The 24,936-nt window shown below is 43.1% G+C and overlaps 1 protein-coding gene across 1 annotated transcript in view; it reads left to right on the plus strand.

The window, feature by feature from the left end:
* LOC124594537 (probable G-protein coupled receptor CG31760) overlaps positions 1 to 24,936 on the plus strand; it is a 1,575,154-nt gene that overhangs the window by 1,095,755 nt on the left and 454,463 nt on the right. The window contains exon 3 of the mRNA XM_047132910.1: positions 2,082 to 2,207. Within this exon, the coding sequence (XP_046988866.1) occupies positions 2,100 to 2,207 (108 nt within the window). The 5' untranslated portion in view covers positions 2,082 to 2,099. The remainder of the gene's footprint in view (positions 1 to 2,081; positions 2,208 to 24,936) is intronic.

Consider the following 24,936-nt stretch of genomic DNA (forward strand, 5'->3'; position numbering starts at 1 on the left):
AGGTTAGCGCGTTGGAAAATTTTTTTAAAAAAGTTGGGAGAGCGTTAAAAAAATGGACACAGTGGTTATCGCAACTGCCTAGTAAGCAAGAGATCCCGCGTTCGAATCACGGTCCGGTTCACATTTTCGCCTGTCACCGCTGATTCCGCTTAATGTCCCGCTGCAGCTGATACCAGTCATCCCACTTCAATTTACATATACTCCAGATCTTTTTTTGTGCTCCGATTTTTTTTGCGTCAGTGCATATAAAGTCAAATCAAACGAATAAAAATGAAGAGCACAACCATTTTGATAAGAATTTTAAATAATTGCCTTTCTGTAAGTGCTAAACATGCGAGCTGTAGCTTATGGGCATTGAACCAAAGCCGTTATGCTACGGAACTACTGACTAAATTCTTTTCTTTTAATGGCTTTTTTTCTCACTAGAAATTACACTATTGGCCATTAAAATTGGTACACCAAGAAGAAATGCAGATGATAAACGGGTATTTATTGCACAAATATATTATACTAGAACTAACATGTGATTACATTTTCACGCAATTTGGGTGCATAGATCCTGAGAAATCAGTACCCAGAACACCCACCTCTGGCCGTAATAACGGCCTTCATACGCCTGGGCATTGAGTCAAACAGAGCTTGGATGGCGTGTACAGGTACAGCTGCCCATGCAGCTTCAACACGATACCACAGTTCATCAAGAGTAGTGACTGGCGTATTGTGACAAGCCAGTTGCTACCATTGACCAGACGTTTTCGATTGCTGAGGGATGTGGAGAATGCGCTGGCCAGAGCAGCAGTCGAACATTTTCTGTATCCAGAAACGCCCGTACAGGACCTGCAACAAGCGGTCGTGCATTATCCTGCTGAAATGTAGGGTTTCGCAGGGATCGAATGAAGGGTAGAGGCACGGGTCGTAATGGATCTGAAATGTAGCGTCCACTGTTCAAAGCGCCGTCAATGCGAACAAGATGTGACCGAGACGAGTAACCAATGAGACCCCATACCTTCACGCCGGATGATGACGAATGCATGCTTCCAATGTGCGTTCACCGCGATGTCGCTAAACACGCATGCGACCATCATGATGCTATAAACAGAACCTGGATTCATCCGAAAAAATGACGTTTTGCCATTCGTGCACCAAGCTTCGTCGTTGAGTACACCATCGCAGGCGCTCCTGTCTGTGATGCAACGTCAAGGGTAACCGCAGCCATGATCTCCGAGCTGATAGTCCATGCTGCTGCAAACGTCGTCGAACTGTTCGTACAGATGGTTGTTGTCTTGCAAACGTCCCCATCTGTTGACTCAGGGATCGAGACGTGGCTGCACGATCCGTTACAGCCATGCGTATAAGATGCCTGTCATCTCGACTGCTAGTGATACGAGGGCGTTGGGATCCACCACGGCGTTCCGTATTACCCTCCTGAACCCACGGATTCCATATTCTGCTAACAGTCATTGGATCTCGACCAACGCGAGCACCAATGTCGCGATACGGTAAACCGCAATCGCGATAGGCTACAAATTGACCCTTATAAAAGTCGGAAACGTGATGGTACGCATTTCTCCTCCTAAGACGAGGTATCACAACAACGTTTCACCAGGCAACGCCGGTCAACTGCTGTTTGTGTATGAGAAGTTGGTTGGAAACTTTCCTCATGTCATCTCGTTGTAGGTTTGCCACCGGGGCCAACCTTGTGTGAATGCTCTGAAAAGCTAATCAGTTGCATATCACAGCATCTTCTTCCTGTCGGTTAAATTTCGCGTCTGTAGCACGTCGTTTTCGTGGTGTAGCAATTTTAATGGCCACTACTGTATTAGAGTATTTAGAAACGTACTAAAATGTGGCTCGGTTGTCGTATTTGATGTGGGATCTAATACTTCAAAATTTGGTACTTGGTCTGCTACATTACGAGATTCAGTTTACACAGTTTGGACCAAGCATATCTGATAGCTCACCCTCTAGGAAGTACCCAAAAATGATTCCTTCATACGCTTGTGTTACTTGTTGAAGTCTGTATGCAGATGTCCGCAGTAAACGGCAGTGGCAGTGCGTGACGGTGGGCTCCTCTGTTGCAGGACCAATGAGGCCTTGCGATGGGCCAGTCCCGGCTCTGGCTGCAGAGGTCGCTGCTGCTGCTGGTGGCCGCGCTGCTCGGCTGCCTGACGCCCGCCAAGCCAGAGGACGGCGCGACCACGAGAAAGGTGAGCCAGGCTACGTCACACCACTGTGCGTCCGCGACGCCACTCTGCACATACCTACTGCCGCCACAATTACGACCTATGTTCTACGAGCGTCGTTCCAAAAGAAATGTACACTATTTTTGTTAAAGTTCTGCGTGTATGAAAGTTTTCTACATCTTCATCTACATTTATACTCCGCAAGCCACCCAGCGGTGAGTGGCGGAGGGCACTTTATGTGCCACTGTCATTACCTCCCTTTCCTGTTCCACTCGCGTATTGTTCGCGGGAAGAACGACTGCCGGAAAGCCTCCATGCGCGCTCTAATTTTACATTTGTGATCTCCTCGGGAGGTATAAGTAGGGGGAAGCAATATTTTCGATACCTCATCCACAGACGCACCCTCTCGAAACCTGGACAGCAAGCTACACCGCGATGCAGAGCGCCTCTCTTGCAGAGTCTGCCACTTGAGTTTCCTGAACTTCTCCGTAACGCTATCACGCTTACCAAATAACCCTGTGACGAAACGCGCCGCTCTTCTTTGGATCTTCTCTATCTCCTCCATCAACCCGACCTGCTACGGATCCCACACTGATGAGCAATACTCAAGTATAGGCCGAACGAGTGTTTTGTAAGCCACCTCCTTTGTTGATGGACTACATTTTCTAAGGATTCTCCAAATGAATCTCAACCTGGCACCCGCCTTACCAACAATTAATTTTATATGATCATTCCACTTCAAATCGTACCGTACGCATACTCGCAGATATTTCATAGATGTAACAGCTACCAGTGTTTGTTCCGCTATCATATAATCATACAATAAAGGATCCTTCTTCCTATGTATTCGCAATACATTACATTTCTCTATATTAAGGGTCAATTGACACTCCCTGCACCAAGTGCCTATCCTTTCCGCTTGTTTTCAAACTTAGTTCAACCTATTCCCGTGAGTGGCTCCGTCACAGCACAGCATGTCTCCAAGATGGCTGCTACACTGGACGTTCGTCAGAAGAAACGTCCTGTCATAGAATTCGTGTACTGTGAAAACGAGACAGTGGGAAACATCCACAAGAGGTTGAAAAAGGTGTATGGAGATGCTGCTGTCGATCGCAGTACAGTTAGTCGGTGGGCAAGCAGGTTACATGATGAAATCGGGCACGGCAATATTGAGGATTGTCCTCGCAGCGGCAGTCCTCGTACTGCACACACTCCAGACAATGTGCAGAGAGTTAACGAATTTGTGACTGCTGACAGACGCATCACAGTGAAGGAATTGTCACGCTACGTTGGGATAGGGGAAGGAAGTGTTTGCAGAATACAGAAATTGTTTGCGTTGAAAAAGGTTTGGGTTACGTGGGTTCCCAGGATGTTGACAGTGGCTCACAAGAAACAAGAAAAACGGTATGCAGCGAACTTTTGGAACAGTACGAGAATGGTGGAGATGAATTTCTTGAAAGAATTGTGACAGGTGATGAAACATGGCACCATCATTTTTCAGCAGAGACGAAGAGCCAGTCAATGGAGTGGCATCATGCAAATTCACCGAAGAAAAAAAATTCAAAACCACACCTTCTGCTGTAAAAGTTATGGCTACGGTGTTTTTCGATTGCGAAGGACTCTTGCTTGTGGACATCATGCCAAGTGGAACCACCATCAGTTCTGATGCATATTTGACGACACTGAAGAAATTTCAAGCTCGACTGAGTCGTGTTCGACCACATCCGAAAAAGCAGGATGTTTTGCTGTTGCACAACAATGCACGGCCACATGTCAGTCAAAAAACCATGGAAACGATCACAAAACTCGGATGGACAACACTGAAACACCCGCCTTACAATCCTGACCTGGCTCCATGTGACTATCATCTCTTTGGGAAACTGAAGGACTCTCTTCGTGGAGCAAGGTTTGAAGATGATGACTCTCTTGTGCACGCTGCCAAACAGTGGCTCCAGCAGATTGGTCCAGAATTTTACCGTACGGGCGTACAGGCGCTGGTTCAAAGATGGCGTAAGGCAGTTGAGAGGGGTGGAAATTATGTGGAGAAATGAAAATATTGTTCCTAAAGGAAGTATCTACACACTGCCAAACTTTCAAACATGTAGAATAAAAGATGGATTTAAAAAAAATAGTGTACATTTCTTTTGGAGTGACCCTCTAGTTCAAACTGCTATATTATTTCCTGAATATCCCCTCAAGATTCACTTACGTGATGTATTCACGACGTATAATGGTGATTTACACGTCCTGAAAAAAAGAAATGTGGAGCACCCAGTAGGCGAGTGGAAACGAAATGAAACGTCACCAGTTGAGAAGATATGTCATTTCGATGATTACAAGTAACTTAGCAATATGAGTCCACTTTCAGTATGACGCAGCACCCTCTCTCACATGGATGCTTGCACTGATTCAGTTCGGAAGGTTCTATACTATTCCGAGGAAAGGTTCCCTACCACTCATATAACTAGTCTTGGACACTGGAGTTCATGTCAGAGCAGTTTCCACGCATGTTCTATTGCGAACAGATCTGCGGATATTACTGATCAGCGGTGTAGCTCAGCATCATGCAGACAGTTCATAGATACATACACCATGTGTCGATGTACATCAATCTTTCGAAAAATCCCACCTCAGCACTGTCACATGAGAGGGAACACAGTAGAATGTGGGATATCAATGACGTAGCATTGTGCACTAAGAATTCCCTCAAATCCTATCAGCTGTGACCTAAGGTCATACTCAGTGGCTCATCACGCCATGATACTAAGGATAACACCGTGTCCATGATAAAAATATTGAATAATCGACGATACGTTATACGAGTCGGGGCGTTGAGTGTCAGAAGCCCAAACGTGGTAGGGAGGCCACAAAATCTACAATGGGCAATGCAAAAGCTCACTCCAGATATAGTTGGAGTCAGTGAACTGAAATGGAAAGAAGACAAGGATTTCTGGTCAGAACCAGGAAATGGTATAACGAGAGTAAGATTTGTTGTGAATACGAGGCTAGGGCAGAGAGTGTCTTACTGTGAACAGTTCAGTGATAGGATGGTTCTTAGTACAATCTACAGCTAACCAAAACCGACAACGATAGTTCAGGTATACATGCCAATGTCGCAAGCTGAAGATGTAGAGATGGAGAATGTATATGAGGATATTGAAAGGGTAATACAGTACGTAAAGGGAGATGAAAGTTAATAGTCATAGGGGGAGAAATAGAAAAAAAGTTGCAGGACACTATCAGCTTGGGGCAAGGAATGAGAGAGGAGAAAGACTAATTGAATTCTATAACAAATTTCCGCTAGTAATAGAGAATTTTATATCTTATTCTAATGTCAATTTAAATCAATATTCAAGGATTTCTACCAGGCCTTGTCTTCTTACATATTTTATCACCTGCTGCCTTCACTATTTCATCATTTCATCTTTCAAAACTACTCATTCACTTTCTGCAGCACGCCCTTTCCAGTTTAATCACGCGTTGCCTAATGCAACCTCTGAAACTCTCAATAATCTCTCGTTCTTTCAACTTATCGAAGTCCCACATCCTAAATATCTTACCATTTTGCATTTTCTGAAGTTATAATTTACAGTTCATGAACAGGATACACACATGAATTTGTGGAGAGTGGGGTGAACTGGTGGTATACGCAAAGTCAAAAGAATCTTTAACACTTTATTGACACTCAGTAGCCAAACATACAAAAACAGCATTAGCCGAACAGTCACACCGTGTTCTATCAAAGTACCTGATAGTTATATTTTTAATTAGTATTTCATAAACATCCTTTCTAAAAATCTTTTAAAAATAGGATTTTGTAATGCCTGAGTACTTCGACCGCCAAAATTTTTATGAAACTCAGGACATTTTAACATTTTTTCACAGATACAAATATGAAGCATTCACCAATCAGTGTAAAGGTATAAATATATTCATAATGTCCGTTAACACCTTGTATGCTCGTATCTTCCAAGCCTTTAAAAAGACAAAAAATGTTAATCTTTTAAAATTAAAAGAATATTTAAACTTACAGACCATAATTTGAGGAAAATTAGTCAAACAAGATAGGCTTCATTAAAAACAAACCCTAGTTACTGCTTGATGGTTGTTTTACAGTGAACCACTTTACAACGACGTACACGTACATAGCTTCTTACATTTTTCTTTTATATGTCCCACGACTGGGAAGAAAATATAATTACTTACAGTTATTCACTTCTGTCACTGGTAGTTTGCAAAATTACTCATATCGTCTTGGTCTAGCCTCGACATCGACAAGGTACCTATAGAAATGTATCACAAGATACAAGTCAGTTCGCTGCATCGCAAAGTGTCGTCGGACTGAAGATTGTGTAAATGAAAACACAAGTAGCTTGGAAAGCCTTTTCCAGCAGTCCTTAGATCAATGGATTTTCTCAATACAGTATCCCGTTACCCCGCCACACTCCTAACACAGACATGATCGTATTTTCTTATAGTCAGTCGTTTTGTGACTTGTTTGACACGGCCCACCACTATTTCCTCTATCATTCCAACTTTTTCATCTCTCAGAGTAGCACTTGAAACCTACGTCCTCTATTATTTCCTGAGTGTATCCAATCTCTGTTTTCCTCTACCGTTTTTACCTTCTACAGCTCCCTCCAGTACCGTGGAAGTTATTCTCTGCTGTCTTAGCAAATGCCGTATCATTCAGTCCCTTCTTCTTGAGGTGTTTTCCGTATATTTCTTTCCTTGCTCATTCTCCGTAGAACCTCCCCATTCCTTACCCTATCATTCCACCTAAATTTCAGCATTCTTCAGTAACACCACATCTCAAATGCTTCGACTGTTTTCTTTTCTGGTTTTCCCAAAATACATATTTCACTACCATATAATGCTATGCTCCAAACATATGTTCTGAGAAATATCTTCCTCAAATTAAGATCTGTGTTTGATACTAGTAGACTTCTCTTGGTCAGGATTGCGCTTTTTGCCAGTGCTAGTCTGCTTTTGATGTGCTCCTTGCTCTATACGTCATGGGTTATTTTATAGCTACGTGGCATATTTTCTTAACTTCATCTACTTCGTGATCACCATCCCTCATATTAAGTTTCTCGCTGTTCTCATTTCTACTACTTCGTATTACAATCGTCTTCCTTCGACTTACTGTCCATATTCTGTACTCAATAGACCGTTCGTTCCATTCCGCAGATCCTGTAATTTTTCTTCATTTCCAGTGAGGACAGTAATGTCATCAGTGAATCTTATCATTAATATCGTTTCCCATGAATTTCAATTCCGCTCTTTATCGTTTCTTTTACTTCTGACATTTCTTCTTTGATGTATCGATTCAAAAGTAGGGGTGGAAGACTACATCCCTGTGTCACACCCTTTTTAATCCGAGCACTTCGGTTTTCGTCTCCTACTTTTATTGTTCTGTCTTGGTTCTCATACCTATTGTGTATTATATTAGCTAACCCTATTTTTTTCTGTGATTTTCATAGTCTTGCACCATTCTAAATTGTTGACCGCTTTTCACCGTCGACATAGCCTATGAACGTGTCATGAAGTGTCTTCAGTCTTGCTTCCAGTATCAATCGCAAATTCAGAATTGCCTCTCTGGTTTCTTTACCTTTCCTAAAGACAAACTGATGGTCATCTGACAGATCCTCAATTTTATTTTCCAGTCTTCTGTATGTTATTCTCGTCAGTAACTTTTATGCAAGAGCTGTTATGCTGATTGTGCGATATCTGCTCTCTCCTCTGCATTTAACGGTGTAATTCCCATTGCACTCTTAATGCTAGCACCCTTGATTTTAATTCCAGCGAAGGATCTTTTTACTGTTTCTATATGCTAAGTCGGTCCTTCCGACATTTATTTTCCTATTTCTTCACATTTCTCCAGTAGGCATTTCGCCTTAGCTTCCCCGCACATCCAGTTCATTTCATTTCTGAGTGGCTTGTATTTCTGTATTCTGAATTTCCATGAACGCTTTTGTAATTCCTTATTTCATCGATCAACTGAATTATTTCTTGTGTTACCCATGCTTTCTTTGCAATTATCTTCTTTGTATCTATGATTTTCTTTCCTACTTCTGTGATTGTCCTTTTTAGAGATGTCCATTCCTCTTCAGCTGAACTGTCTGCCGACCTATTGCTTACTGCTGTATCTACAGCCTCATAGAACTTCAAGCGTTTCTTTTCATTGCATATCCCATTTCTTTGTCCATTCATTCGTCCTGACTAATCTCTTAAACTGCGGCCTACTCTTCATCACCAGTAAACTGTGATCTGAGTCTGTATCTGCTACTGGGTACGCCTTAAAATCCAGTACCTGGTTTCGGAATCTCTGCCTACCCATGATGTAATCTGATATCCTCCTGAATTTTCCGGCCTTTTCCAAGTGAACCTCCTGCTCTTGTGATTCTTGAACAGAGTATTCGCTATTTCTAGCTGAAATTAACTGCAGAAAGTCTTTCTCGTCTTTCATTCGTAGTACCAAGCCTATTTTTTCCCATAACCCTTTTTTTTCTCGTGGTCACTTCCCCCTTACTAGACCTCTTCAAGAGATGTGACTCTGGGTCTATTTCGAAATCTTTTGCCAATGGAGAGATCAGGGAAACTTTTTCGTTAGAGATACATGTCCTGCGGATACACGATAAATGTCTTTAATGCAGTAGTTTCCATTGGCTTCCACATCCTCATGCAGCTCATATTACTGACTCTTTCTTGTTTAGGGACGGTTTTTCATCCCGAGTGCCAGAGTGCGCCCTAAAACTCCGTCCGCGCCTTCACCCTCTTTGACAAGGCCGTTGGCTGAACGAGGACGACTTCTTATCCCAGAAGTCGTCGGGCACCTCGTCCATTGTCTTTAGCGAGACTTAAACCCGGAACTTCCGGCTACATGTGACACAAAACCTCAAAAGTTCCAAAGTTGGCATATCGGATATCTGTCCAATGTTATCGACTACCACTTCCTGCCTTCTTCGTCACAGTTGCGACTCTCGATAGACTTGTCTTCCTTGACACTCCAAGACCCCGCTGCCGGTACCCGCGGAGAATCCAAACACCGTCTCGTCTGGTCCACCTCGCCTGCGATCCACTCCACAATCCTCTCTTGTCGCGCAGGCAGTGGTACTCGCCGTCGCTGTCCAGAGGCTGCAGTCCAGCCAGTCTGATGACCTGTCTCTCGTGGCCCCCCGCGATTACAGTACATCCTGCACTCTACAGTGAATGTCTGTTGGAGAATGACACCGGAGACGCCTCAGATATGATAAAAAACAATCGACCATATAATGTGATTTAGTTCATAAGCTATAAATTATTGTCAGATTCCCCATCTGTCCAAAGACAAGTTTTACATTTTAAAATTTGGTTTCGATATCTCTATCTACATCAACATGATTGCTTTGCTATTCACCATAAAGTCCCTGGCAGAGGGTTCAATGAACCACCCTCAAGCTGTCTCTCTCTACCGTTCCACTCTCGAACGGCGCGCGGAAAAAACGAGCACTCTGTCTTACCATTAATTGATCTGAAAGCCTCCAGGTCTCCTTCACGTGGATGACGTTCTTATATGATTATTAAGACAAGCGTTAGAAATGATTACATACGCCCCACGCCAAATTTTGCAATCGGATTCCTCTTTCATTCCTTTACCCCAGTACATATTCTCCTTGAATTTGTCCTTCTTTCTCTTTTCCTACAACTGGATTTCAGTCCCTCATCACAGTTAATCAGCTGACTGTCTTAGCAATCTAAATAATTTCCCTCGTCTCATCATACATTCTTTCAATTTCTTCATCACCAGTGGAGTTAGTCGGCGTATATACTTGTACTAGTGTAGTGGATATTTGCTTCGAGGCTATCTTGGCAACCATAATGCGCTAACTATGCTGATCATAGTAGCATAACCACATTCCTGTTTCGTTATCCATTATCAGTCCCACCACTCTCCTCCGTTACCCCTATTGCATTTTGCATTTATAACCCTGTAATCACCAAATCATAAGGCCTGTTCTTCCTGCCACCGCACATCACTAATTGCCACTACATCCAACATCAACGTATCGATTTTTCTTTTGAAATTCTCTAACGACCCCAGCTAGTTAGGTGATCTACTCGTAACATTGCACGCTCCTACCTGTAGAATGTCAGTTTTGCTTTTCCTGAGTGGTCATCAACCGGAGATCTCAATGGTGCGCTATTTTATCGCTGGAATGTTTTACCCAATCGGCTGACATTATCATTAAACACATAGAAGTGCTGCATGTTCTCGGAAAAAATAGCGGCTGTAGTTTCCCCTTGCTATCAGCCGTTTGCATTACAGCACCGCAGTGGCGAACCTTAGAAGGAATCATCTAGGTTGTTGTCCCTGCAACCACTGAAAAGGCTGCTGATCCTCTTCAACGAACTCATGTTTTGCCTCTCCAGTAATACCTATCCATTGTGGTTGCACCTACCTTTCTCGTGGAGCAACTGAAGACATCTCGCCTCGGAAAGGCCCATGGTTCATGGACAGAATGACCTCCTCCTCGCCAACCTGTACAGACTCCGAAAGCATCGATCATGTGAAACGCATCTCTCACTTATGTGGAAGCCTTGAATCAAGGCACTCGGGTGGATGCAGTATTCTCGAATTCTGAAAGTCATTTGGCTCAGTGTCACGTCCACGCTTATTATTAAAAGTTGATCGCATCGAGAAACAAGCAAAATTTGTGACTGGTCTACGATTTTTTGATGATGAGGAGGCAGCAACTTATCCTGGATGGGAAGTCATCGACAAATGTAAAAAAAAAAATCAGGTGTCCTACAGCGACATATTTTAGGACACTTACTGTTATGTTTTCTGTAAATGATCCTTCGGACAATATTACAATTGTAACCTCAGGCTTTTTGTGGCTGGTGCAGTTATCTACAACTATGACGTACTGTCTGAAAGAAGCTGGACAAATATTCAGTCAGAATTTGGTAACATTTGAAAGGGCTGCAAAGACTGGATACTTTAGCAGCTATGTATTTAGCTCCAAGATTCACACCTCAGAGCAGTTGAGACGGCAGCATTAAGCAGATGACGCAATAAGCAGTGTGAATACCAGTAGCATATGGTATGACGGTATTCCTTTCGTTGGAACGACCGTCCGAATTGTAGTCCATCACTGTGCTTGGCTGCTGTGTTCGGAGGCAGCGCACTAAAACAATAATTTTCAATCACTAATATTATAAAAACTATGCATTACATTTTCTTGACATTCAAATACAGTTACCTCTAAATAGCAGGCTATCGCACACTTATTTCAAAAGTGATAATAATGAGCAAAACCCATTTTGCAGTTTTCATCTTTGAACCAAGTATTTGTTTCAAAGATGAAAATGGCAAAATGGGATTAAATAACAAAGAAAATTTTGGAATTTTAGCAAAATTTTTTGAAAAGCTGCTAAACCGTCCATTTCCAACAAATAAATTAGAATTTTCAGTGACACCTCAAAATGTAGAGGAAGATTTCCCACCAACAGAGTTAGAAATACATGGAGCCATCAGAACACTCAAAAGCAATAAAACAAATGGTGAAGACTCCATTACAGCAGAATTATTGAAGTGGCATAAAGGACCTACAACTGCTTCTTGAGGACATTTGGAAAAATGAAAAGATTCCAGTTGAATGGAAAACTGCATTAATCCACCCGCTACGTAAAAGGGAGACAAATAAAATGTCAATAATTACAGGGGAGTGTAACTTCTGCCAGGCATACAAAATATTATCAAACATTCTCCTGAACAGAGTGGTAGATACTTTAGACAAACAACTGGGAGAATATCAGGGTGGTTTAAGAAAGGGAAGATCATGTGCAGAACAAATTTTTAAATTAAAGTCAATAACTCACCATAGAATGTTAACTATCAAATCAATAATAGGGTAATTTATTGATTTCAAGAAAGCATTTGATTGTATAGACAGAGAAACAATAGACAAGGTCATTAGAGAATTTGGCGTTACATCAAAATTAGCAAATATAATTCGTGAAACACTAACTGGTATAATATCTAAAGTCAGATTTATGGCAGAAGCATCTCCGCCGTTTGAAATAAAAACTGGTGTTAGACAAGGTGATGGTTTATCACCTTTACTGTTTAATTGTGTTCTCGAAAAAATAGTAAGGATCTGGAATTCGGAGCTAAAAAATCTCAAAATTGAACCAATAACTCTGGGAAAGAAAACAAATGCAATGAAGGTAAACTGCTTGGCTTTTGCGGATGATTTTGCTATACTTTCAGAAAACCTGACAGAAGTAGTTATTCAGATAAACCTTTTGGAGAAAATAGCAAACAGAACTGGTCTCAAAATTTCAGCTGAAAAACCAAAATTCGTGACTAATATAAAAAATGCACGAAAAATCATAGAAACACAAATAGGTAAAATAGAACTAGTAAATAAATTTAAATATCTTGGAGAGACTATAAAACAGAATCGACTAGAATAATCTGCAATAGATGTAAGAATTAACAAAATGGAAAGAGCATATGGTTTGACCAAAATTATTTACTAGAAGAAATGTGTATCTAGAAAAACAAAACTAAAACACTACACCACAGTGGTATGACCAGAATGTTTATATGAATCTGAATGCCTAACGATGAACTATAAGATGGACAGACTAGAGGTACTGGAAAGAAGGATTATTAGAAAAAATGCATGCAATAAAAACTGTATATGGTTGGAAAATAAGAAGTAATGATGAGACCTACAAAAATATAGAGAAAATATCTGAAGTAATGGCCAAACGAAGATTAACCTTTCTCGGACACCTTTACCGAATGGATGGACATGGACAATCAAAACAAATGCTCCTATATTTCTGGAGGAAGAAATCGACAATAGTATGGATTGCAGAAGTAAGGAAAGATCTAGAAAGAAACAACATCAAAAAATCAGAAATAGCAGAAAGAAACCGTTTTAAAAATAAAATACTACATTTGGAAGGCTTTCAAAGCAGAACAAATAAAAAATCGGGAGCAACATGGACAAAAGAAAGGAAGATACTTCATGGAGAGAAAATGAGGGAATACTGGAAAAATAGGAAACAACAACAAAGGAATAAGAGGAACTGAAGTTGTTAACGTGATCCTAGTTGGTCAGTACGAGTGTAAAAAAAAAAAGAAAAAACCCTAAGAACAGCATTAAAAAAAAAAAAAAAACCAGGCGGTGGACTTAGGGTACCTTTAGGTTCCATGTGAACTGCGCTCCTTAGCTGATTGTTTTGCATTGCCTAATCATCCCGAAACGAGCAGTCGTGAAACACAGACGCGTTGTATGGTGTATTCTGTTGTATTTCAGTTCTTTAAAGAAATATTAATTCCACAACAGTCAAAATAATAAGTAAATGTGTGATCAGTTAGCTGTATTTAGTGAGAGACTTTTTGAAATTATGTTTGACGTGTGAATTGTTAAACAGGTGGTAGATAAAGCAGCATCCTAGAAGAGTGAAACAATCAGTCACTTTATAGAGACAGGATTACATGCATTTGCATGTAGCATATGCATTTGCATATTTGGCTTCTTTCAGCAATTATTGCACATTCTAACTAAATACTAGTAACGGTGCATATTTTCGCTCTATGTTTACAGTATTTTAAAGATTTCGACAGGTGGTCTCCAGCTCGGTTTAGTTATAATGTCTCACAGATTGACCACGACCTAGAACTGCGAGCAATCGCTAACCGAAAGACCAGTGAAGTCATTACAGAAGAGGAACAGGAACAGGTAGCCAGTAATCCTGCACCCGCGCCACCGGTTAATCCCCTTCGCTGTCGTACCGTATGCGTCGGCAACAATTAAATTAAACTACGCTAGCTTTTAGTCACACGTCCGTCGTTTCAGTTCAGCTTTCTATTTACTTGTACACAATCGACCATGTTTACGACGTTTAGTGTGAAAGGGGTTGTGCTCCAGCCCCCCTCCCCCGTCCAAATAAAAGAAACGTCGTTTCGTGGAAAGCTGATGATCCTGGAAGATGTACATATGACGGAGCTGTTTTATATTGTCGAGTTTGTGAGAAACACGTTTCGTGCAACAACAAAAAAAAAAGTTTCAGATAGACCAGTATATCAAGATAAGTATTCACATCGCAGGAATGCAGAAGAAAGGACCACGACAACAACTTCTGACAACAGCAATTTGCAGTAGAATGGATTGCTTCAAAGGTAACCAAAAATGTCGGTTTAACATGGATCTATGTGAAGCATTCTTTGCAATCAAAATTCCTTTTCACAAACTTAGAAATCCTATCCTTAAATTCATCCAGCGCAAATATTGCTTAAATAAAAATATACCAGATGAATCAACATTGCGTAAAAATTATGTACCGATAATTTACGTAAAAGTTCTGAAAGAAATACGCAATGCACTCAACGACAGCATAATTCTAGATTTCAGTTGACGAAAGTGCAGACACTTGTGGCCGTTACATTGTAAAATTAATTGTTGGTGCTTTAAAGGAAGAGCCTTCTTCTTCCAATTTAGCAGCTTGCAAAGAACTTGAGAAAGTAAATCATTCTACGATCGCTAGATTTGTGAATGAGGGTATTAGAAAAATAATTCCAGTATCTTCTGAAGATGAAAGGATGTTTGTTTTTTCATATATATATATATATACCGAGTAATTTATCCCAATTTGATTCATGTGACGTGTTTCGCTCATAGAGTACATCGCCTTGCTGAAGAAGTACGTTCCATGTTTAAGAATGTAAATACACTGATTTCATTCAAAAACAAAGTTTTTCTAGAGTCTCCTGCTTGCTTCAAGCCGTACAGAGAATAATTACCACATGTGCCTTTACCTACAGGACCAGTGGAAACTTGTTCGCGTACATTGGTCGAGGCTGTGTTGTTTTCAAATGACTATTTCGAGGCCATTACAGGGATAGTTAACGACTTCGATAGTGCAGAGGCTTTGGCAGTTTGCCAGTGCAAGGAAGCTTTCAATGATTCCGGTATTAAAAAAGACATTGCTGTGATTAGCACTCATTTTTCCCATATATCTGCAAGTATTACAAAGCTTCAAACTCAAGGTTAGGCGATGAATGAATCTATTCATTAATGAAAAAAATTATTCTAGTGAACTCCTCATTGCCGGAGATACTCCCAAGAAAACTTAAAGAAAAGTTTGAAAACGGTAAATAATAAGCCAGGCTTTGCATCCTTGTGCCAAATTGATAGTTTTATTAATGGGACAGGTGAACTTTTACTATACACAATAAGTGCCAACATAGCACCTATATTCAAATAATGTCCAGTTATCTTAGCTGATGTATAACGGTCCTTTTATGCTTATAAAAATGTTTTGAGTGATGAAAGACACAACCTTACTACCGAACATTTGGAACAGTACTTCGTCGTTTATGTTTACAATAGTACAAAATTGTAAAATAAATTGTAAGTGATGCTTCGGTCCAAAACTATTAATTAAATGTTAATCCTGTTCAAAAAATTCGTGAATTAATGTTGTTTTTTAAATAAAATATTACTGACTTTAGATTGTGCTCCTCTGCGAGCGATATATCTCGAAGTTTGTCCTGTACATAGCGATTGTTTCGCTGCGACTAACTCGCATCGAATCCGCTTGTTACCACCAACAACAGCAAAGAAATAACAATTTTTGAAACACGATATGGGTTCCCATTTTGCAAATTTTTAGAAAATAATCCCAGAAAGGTCCCCTTCCTAACCTCTACCAGAAAGTATTCACAAAATGATAGCGTTCTAAATGTAGTGTCTACGCGTGACAGGCGCTCTACAGCGTAACTGATATGCGTATGTTCAACTTTGTGATGTTATCCACGTAGTAACTACCATGTTTTTTATACTATTTGATCTTGCATATTTCGACACTTCTCACGGGTTTTTAAACGTTTTTTACGCAGATTTGCATGCTTATTTTAAGGTTTTTATGATGCATATAATCCGGTCTCTAGTCATTTAAGTAGTGTCAGTTTCTCGTTAACAGTTCATTATAGCGACAAGTCGTTTCCCGCCCAGGGACACCTATGGAAGACTGCAGATCGGTGAGCTTAATCAGAAACACCATGCATTTCGCTCAGAGCAGTAAAAAATACTAGGGACCACTGCATTCTCAGTACAAATGTGAACTGTGACATGTAATCTGTGGTTACACAGAGGGGGTAAATATTTGAAAAGACATCCGTAGGCTTCCTCAAAGTGAAATCCTTTTACGCTATAAAACTTTAGACCAATTACAGCGCACAAAGAGACCTTCAAGCCATCATTCTTCCTACGCTTCATTTGGGAACTGAATGCGAAAAAGCCCTAATAACTGCTGCAATGGGGCTTATCCTCTACCTTTCACTTCACAGTGGTTTTCAGAGCAATTATGTAGGGTAGATGTAGATGGGTGCAAGGGGGAGGGATAAAACCACAAAAATTTAATTTGAACAAAGGAGCCGGCCGAAGTGGCCGTGCGGTTAAAGGCGCTGCAGTCTGGAACCGCAAGACCGCTACGGTCGCAGGTTCGAATCCTGCCTCGGGCATGGATGTTTGTGATGTCCTTAGGTTAGTTAGGTTTAACTAGTTCTAAGTTCTAGGGGACTAATGACCTCAGCAGTTGAGTCCCATAGTGCTCAGAGCCATTTGAACCATTTTTGAACAAAGGATTTAGGGATAACACCTGTTTTCAGAAGCAATTGTTAGGGTATCACACAAATGAAGAAAGATGACCGATATTTTATCGAGGACGGAGAAAATCTCTTAGTAACAGAAACAACGATGAATGAAACCAGTTATTAGCAAGGCGAAAGAACTGAAAAGCACCCCTGGTAGTGTGTCGACAAAGAAGCGAGGATGTATTTTTACTTCCGAAAGACGTTAAGTCCTATTAACTATTCATTGGGATTCTCTAAAACTTGCAACCTTTTGTTAGAGGTGATAAAAAACGTAAATTTGAACGCACTTGGCGTTGAAAGCTCTTTGTTACACACTTGAAGCAACTCGTTTGCTTCCTAGCTTCCTGCCAGGCTTCTGCGCCGTAATTTGCGAGAGGCCTGTTCATAAACGGGGCTTCCTTTTTTTTTCTCCACAGATAAAGATCAGGATAGACGAGCGGGCGGGGGAAAATCGAAGCTCACGAAAGGTCAGAGCGAGTCAACGACGAGCGGCAGCGGTAGTCAGGCGGGAGAACGAGCTCTCCGTTCAGCCGTGGAGGGTCAGGGAGAGGGGGGCAGGATTCATGAGGCCTGGTGAGGGGAAGGGTGGCGGTGGGAGTGGGGGGAGAAGCCTGCAGTGCCTGTAAATTAAGCTGGTCGTCCCGCGTCACCAGACAGAGCAGCGCAAGCCAGCGGAGAGGTTCAAAGGTGAGTGGCGAGTGGGAATTCCAGGAATTCCTCAGCACAGTTGCAAAGGAGGGAGAAGTGAAACAGGCTCATCTCATTAGAAGGAAATGAAACTCTCCTCTGCCTCACAGACTCAAACACAGGTGGGTGGGGGGGGGGGGGGGGTGGATAGAAGGGTGGAAATCACAGTTTGTGGTTTAGGGTAATTTTCTAAATACGCTATCTAATCAAAAATATCTGGGTCCCTATTACTGTGTCCACCCTTCGTCTTTATGACTGCTTCAATTCTCCTGGGGACGCTTTCAATCAGGTGTCGGGATGTCCGCATAAGAATGGCAGCCCATTCTTCCTCAAGAGGAAAATGCGTTTTAGACAGGTAAAACTGTGAGGAACGGGAAAAACCCACCGTGGTTCACCAACAAAGTTAACTACTGCGAAAACAAAGAGAGCTTCACTGCAAGTTTAAACGCAACAAAAACCTTTCAGATAAACAGAAGCTAAACGATATCAAAGTTAGCGTAAGGAGGGCTATGCGTGAAGCGTTCAGTGAATTCGAAAGTAAAATTCTATGTACCGACTTGACAGAAAATCCTAGGAAGTTCTGGTCTTACGTTAAATCAGTAAGTGGCTCGAAACAGCATATCCAGACACTCTGGGATGATGATGGCATTGAAACAGAGAATGACACGCGTAAAGCTGAAATACTAAACACCTTTTTCCAAACCTGTTTCACAGAGGAAGACCGCACTGCAGTTCCTTCTCTAAATCCTCGCACAAACAAAAAAAAAGGCTGACATCGAATAGAAAAGCAACTGGAATCACTCAATAGAGGAAAGTCCACTGGACCTGACGGGATACCAATTCGATTCTACACAGAGTACGCGAAAGAACTTGCCCCCCTTCTAACAGCCGTGTACCGCAAGTCTCTAGAGGAACGGAGGGTTCCAAATGATTGGAAAAGAGCACAGATAGTCCCAGTCTTCAAGAAGGGTCGTCGAGCAGATGCGCAAAACTATAGACCTATATCTCTGACGTCGAATTTTAGAACATGTTTTTTGCTCGCGTATCATGTCGTTTCTGGAAACCCAGAATCTACTCTGTAGGAATCAACATGGATTCCGGAAACAGCGGTTGTGTGAAACCCAACTCGCTTTATTTGTTCATGAGACCCAGAAAATATTAGATACAGGCTCCCAGGTAGATGCTATTTTCCTTGACTTCCGGAAGGCGTTCGATACAGTTCCACATTGTCGCCTGATAAAAGAAGTAAGAGCCTACGAAATATCAGACCAGCTGTGTGGCTGGATTGAAGAGTTTTTAGCAAACAGAACAGAGCATGTTGTTCTCCAATGAGAGACGTCTACAGACGTTAAAGTAACCTCTGGCGTGCCACGGGGGAGTGTTATGGGACCATTGCTTTTCACAATATATATAAATGACCTAGTAGATAGTGTAGGAAGTTCCATGCGGCTTTTCGCGGATGATGCTGTACTGTACAGAGAAGTTGCAGCGTTAGAAAATTGTAGCGAAATGCAGGAAGATCTGCAGCGGAGTGGCAACTGACCCTTAACATAGACAAATGTAATGTATTGCGAATACGTAGAAAGAAGGATCCTTTATTGTATGATTATATGATAGCGGAACAAACACTGGTAGCAGTTACTTCTGTAAAATATCTGAGAGTATGCGTGCGGAACGATTTGAAGTGGAATCATCATATAAAATTAATCGTTGGTAAGGCGGGTACCAGGTTGAGATTCATTGGGAGAGTCCTTTGAAAATGTAGTCCATCAACAAAGGAGGTGGCTTCCAAAACGCTCGTTCGACCTATACTTAAGATTGCTCATCAGTGTGGGATCCGTACCAGATCGGGTTGACGGAGGAGATAGAGAAGATCCAAAGAAGAGCGGTGAGTTTCGTCACAGAGTTATTTGGTAAGTGTGATAGCGTTACGGAGATGTTTAGCAAACTCAAGTGGCAGACTCTGCAAGAGAGGCGCTCTGCATCGCAGTGTAGCTTGCTGTCCAGGTTTCGAGAGGGTGCGTTTCTGGATGACGTATCGAATATATTGCTTCCCCCTACTTATACCTCCAGAGGAGATCACGAATGTAAAATTAGAGGGATTCGAGCGAGCACGGAGGCTTTCCGACAGTCGTTCTTCCCGCGAACCATACGCGACTGGAACAGAAAAGGGAGGTAATGACAGTGGCACGTAAAGTGCCCTCCGCCACCCACCGTTAGGTGGCTTGGGGAGTATAAATGTAGATGTAGATGTAGAAGAAATGAAGCCACAGATGGTACCGCCGTTGGACTCGGGAATCTGGAGTAAACGTTCCATTGGGCTCATGTCATACACGTTTACGCAGGACGTTCCATTTCGGGTATGTTATTGTTGTTATTGTCTACAAACCATTAATTCCACAAATAGCGTCCATCGTCATGCTGATGTAGTCACTCATCGTATTCAAACTTTCCTACTGCTGTACAAAGTACACAGTGCTGTAAAATGTGTTCATATCCTTCAACATTTAGCATTTTCATAAGAGCAGTATTGGGACCATACCCTAACCAGTCACCTCCGCACTATAATGATCACCTCCTCCGTACTGCCGGCCGTGGTGGCCGTGCGGTTCTAGGCACTTCAGTCCGGAACCGCGCGACTGCTACGGTCGCAGGTTCGAATTCTGCCTCGGGCATGGATGTGTGTGATCTCCTTAGGTTAGTTAGGTTTAAGTAGTTCTAAGTTCTAGGGGACTGATGACCTTAGACGTTGAGTCCCATAGTGCTCAGAGCCATTTGAACCATTTTCCTCCGTACTTATCTGCTGGAACTACGCATAACAGCAGCTAGCGTGTTCTAGCAGTAGTCATGCTGTCTGTGTTAATGTGTTCATATTACACGACTTTTCATGGCTAACAACTTTCTTCCATGATTCACATTTCCCGGAATTCATCTAAGTTTTTTCTAGTTATCACTATCTCTAGGGGCTTGACGAGTTATCACTGTTTCTCATTGGTTTTTCATGCTTACCACGTATATTTATCTTGTCTTACAGCAGGACAGCAGCTCGCCTTATAACCCAGAATTGGGGGAATGCTAAGTTTCATTCGCTTTGACAAGACTGTCTCGCATTTATCGTGTTTTCATTTCCGAAACATTTGGTTTCATTTCAGTTTATTGTCTGTTATAAGTATATAGTTTTCCCTTGCTCCCTTCATTAATTAAGGTATTAAGATGGGTAATAGAACCATCTGCTGTAGGCGAAGAATGCTGATGTGTACATGGTACCGAACAGAAGATTAGCATTTGAGAGTGTTTTTAACTGCTGCTAGGAAAACAGAGACAGGCAGTATACGTTATTTATATCAATTTAAACAGTAATGAAGCCATCGTAAGGGCTATAATGTCACATAGGCTCAGTTGTAGGTAAGGCAGAGTACTGGTAAAATGCAGTTTGCAAAGGAGACTGCTTACAAATCACTTGTGAGTCCTATCTTAAAATATTGCCCAACTGAGTGAGACCCTTTGCAAATAAAATGTCTCAAAAGCGTTACAACAGACTTCAAAGAGATGTAGAGGGTATATTGAGGAACAAATTGTGGATAGGAACTTGTGTCCGGAAATGTCGTTCAGCAGCGCTACAGAGCGACGCCTACCACTAGGCCACTCCTTGGGCAGCAACCGCGATTCTGTATGCTTGAGGACCATAGGCGAAACGTCTCGCAATTTTTTTTAATTTTTATTTATGTATATATACACACATATATATATACACTCCTGGAAATGGAAAAAAGAACACATTGACACCGGTGTGTCAGACCCACCATACTTGCTCCGGACACTGCGAGAGGGCTGTACAAGCAATGATCACACGCACGGCACAGCGGACACACCAGGAACCGCGGTGTTGACCGTCGAATGGCGCTAGCTGCGCAGCATTTGTGCACCGCCGCCGTCAGTGTCAGCCAGTTTGCCGTGGCATACGGAGCTCCATCGCAGTCTTTAACACTGGTAGCATGCCGCGACAGCGTGGACGTGAACCGTATGTGCAGTTGACGGACTTTGAGCGAGGGCGTATAGTGGGCATGCGGGAGGCCGGGTGGACGTACCGCCGAATTGCTCAACACGTGGGGCGTGAGGTCTCCACAGTACATCGATGTTGTCGCCAGTGGTCGGCGGAAGGTGCACGTGCCCGTCGACCTGGGACCGGACCGCAGCGACGCACGGATGCACGCCAAGACCGTAGGATCCTACGCAGTGCCGTAGGGGACCGCACCGCCACTTCCCAGCAAATTAGGGACACTGTTGCTCCTGGGGTATCGGCGAGGACCATTCGCAACCGTCTCCATGAAGCTGGGCTACGGTCCCGCACACCGTTAGGCCGTCTTCCGCTCACGCCCCAACATCGTGCAGCCCGCCTCCAGTGGTGTCGCGACAGGCGTGAATGGAGGGACGAATGGAGACGTGTCGTCTTCAGCGATGAGAGTCGCTTCTGCCTTGGTGCCAATGATGGTCGTATGCGTGTTTGGCGCCGTGCAGGTGAGCGCCACAATCAGGACTGCATACGACCGAGGCACACAGGGCCAACACCCGGCATCATGGTGTGGGGAGCGATCTCCTACACTGGCCGTACACCACTGGTGATCGTCGAGGGGACACTGAATAGTGCACGGTACATCCAAACCGTCATCGAACCCATCGTTCTACCATTCCTAGACCGGCAAGGGAACTTGCTGTTCCAACAGGACAATGCACGTCCGCATGTATCCCGTGCCACCCAACGTGCTCTAGAAGGTGTAAGTCAACTACCCTGGCCAGCAAGATCTCCAGATCTGTCCCCCATTGAGCATGTTTGGGACTGGATGAAGTGTCGTCTCACGCGGTCTGCACGTCCAGCACGAACGCTGGTCCAACTGAGGCGCCAGGTGGAAATGGCATGGCAAGCCGTTCCACAGGACTACATCCAGCATCTCTACGATCGTCTCCATGGGAGAATAGCAGCCTGCATTGCTGCGAAAGGTGGATATACACTGTACTAGTGCCGACATTGTGCATGCTCTGTTGCCTGTGTCTATGTGCCTGTGGTTCTGTCAGTGTGATCATGTGATGTATCTGACCCCAGGAATGTGTCAATAAAGTTTCCCCTTCCTGGGACAATGAATTCACGGTGTTCTTATTTCAGTTTCCAGGAGTATATATATATATATATATATATATATATATATATATATATAATTTTTTTTTTTTTTCGTTAATTCAGTGACTGCCACCGTGACACCCAGTGGAGGAGATGGAGCTAGCTGTTGCGTATACAAACCTTGTCTCCTAAGAATTCGATGCTGTGCTGCCTTGGTGGGTGATGGTTTTGGACACAGGTTTACAACTGTGTTTACTCTTCTCCAGTGTATCTAAAACATTAGGGGTGTCAGAGGCTTCCAGGAGAAAAATAAAATGCAGATGGAAACATGTGTCCAAAACCGTCATCCGCCAAGGCAACGGAGCATTGCATTCAAAGAAGGATTGCCTTCATATACAGCAGCTAGCTCCATCTTCTCCATTGGCGAACATGGCAATAAGTCACGATCAATGAATAACAAACGGATAGTGAGGGATACAGAAAAGGATCACACGTTTGTTTGACGCACAGTGCACAGTAGAACACCAGGAAATTTTTTTAAAAAACCTCAGATGGCAGACGCTAAGATAGACGCAAATAATTCCAAGAAAGGCTACATGCAAAGTTGCGGGAATCTGTGTTAAGTGAAGAATCTAGAGATACTCTTCATCCCTCCCCCCTCACTACATATCGCCTCGATGGGACAGTGGCAAAAAAGCAACAGACTAGTTACAACACACACAGATGCATTTCAGCAGTGTTTCTTCCCGCGCTTCATACGCGCTTGGAACGGGAATAATCGCAAATATGTAACGTCGTGCTAAATACCATCTGCCACCCACTTTTAACTGGTTTGCATGTATGGAGGGTGTTCAATAAGAATGTAACACATTGTTTTTCGTGAAGAGGGTTAGTCTTATCAGGATTCCAATACACCATATTATTCCCGACTCTTCTGGCTACAAAATCCTGTTTTTCAACAAAATCTCCATTCAGTGCGACAACCTTGTGCCACTTTATAGGACGGCCTTTATATCCGAATGGTACCACTCTATTGGTAGACGTCGGTGCCAATGTCTTACTGCATCAATAAACTCCACCCCCCCCCCCCCCCTCCCATCCCCCTTCATCCGTGTACTGCTTCCCACATACTACACCTTCATTGGGCGAGACAGATCGAAGTAGGAAGATGCGAGTTCCGGGGTGTAGAGTGTATGAGGAAGAACAGTCCAATGAACTTTTGTGAGCTCCTCTCAGGTGCGCAGACTTCTGTGTCGCCTTGGGTTGTTGTGGAGAAGGAGAAGTTAATTCGCACTTTTGTGGCGGCGTTCAGGCTGAAGTCGTTTCTTCAGTTTCCTGAGGGTAGCACAAAACACTTCAGAGGCGATCGTTGCAGCATGAAGGACATCGAACAGAATAATCCCTTCAGAGACCCAGGAGACCGTCGCCAACAATTTACCATCTGAGGGTGCGGCTTCGCACTTTTTCTCCGGAGGAGAGGTGCTACATTTTGTTTCCAGTTCGAAGCGATGAACCCGTATTCCTGATGTTATGTTGTGACAATGTTCGACAAATATTTGGAATGACCAGCCTCGCAACGCGCAAGCAGTTCCGCACAGATGGTACTTCATTGCTCTTTATTGTCTGCTGTCAGGCGGGGCGGCGACGAACCCAGCGAGCACACGTCTGAGTACCCCAGCTGTATCAGCACTACCAACAGAGACGTGCAGGTGAGCAACGAGGTGTCTGTAGTCCACCATCACCTCGGATGGGAGAGTTCGCAGTTCCAACATTGTTGCGTGCTGCCGGTCGGCACGCGGGAGATCGGACGGGTTGGCACTACCTGGTAGCGGTGATGACAGACGCTTCGCCCAATGACTCACCGTGCTTTTGTACTCTGCCAGGTTTCCGTAGACACTCTGCAAGCGTTGAAACCACAGGGGCTGAAGCGGTACTGTACCATGACGACCCATAACACATTTTTCAATCCGAAATTGGCCGAGAAAACAAATGTGTTGCATTACTTTTAGAACGTCAGAGGTAGATGTAGATGTAAAGTGACTCTGACGTTATACTAGACAGGAGACTAAGGCGCAAGCGGGAGCCCACCAACAAAGACACTTGTTTCTCTTTCTTCGCACTCACTCGACGTTCCACAGAAAGGGTGTCACCCCTCGAGTTGAAAAGACCGCTGCGTGGGAGTCCCCACGGCCTCCGGAGCGCGGCCGTCCCACCTGTTCGGAGTGGACAGAAGCCGAGTCTCACTTTCCGCCCTCTGACCTTTGCGGCCCGTAGAAACAACCGGAGCTAACCTC

Source organism: Schistocerca americana, chromosome 2 (genome assembly GCF_021461395.2).
Source record: "Schistocerca americana isolate TAMUIC-IGC-003095 chromosome 2, iqSchAmer2.1, whole genome shotgun sequence".
NCBI lineage: Eukaryota > Metazoa > Arthropoda > Insecta > Orthoptera > Acrididae > Schistocerca > Schistocerca americana.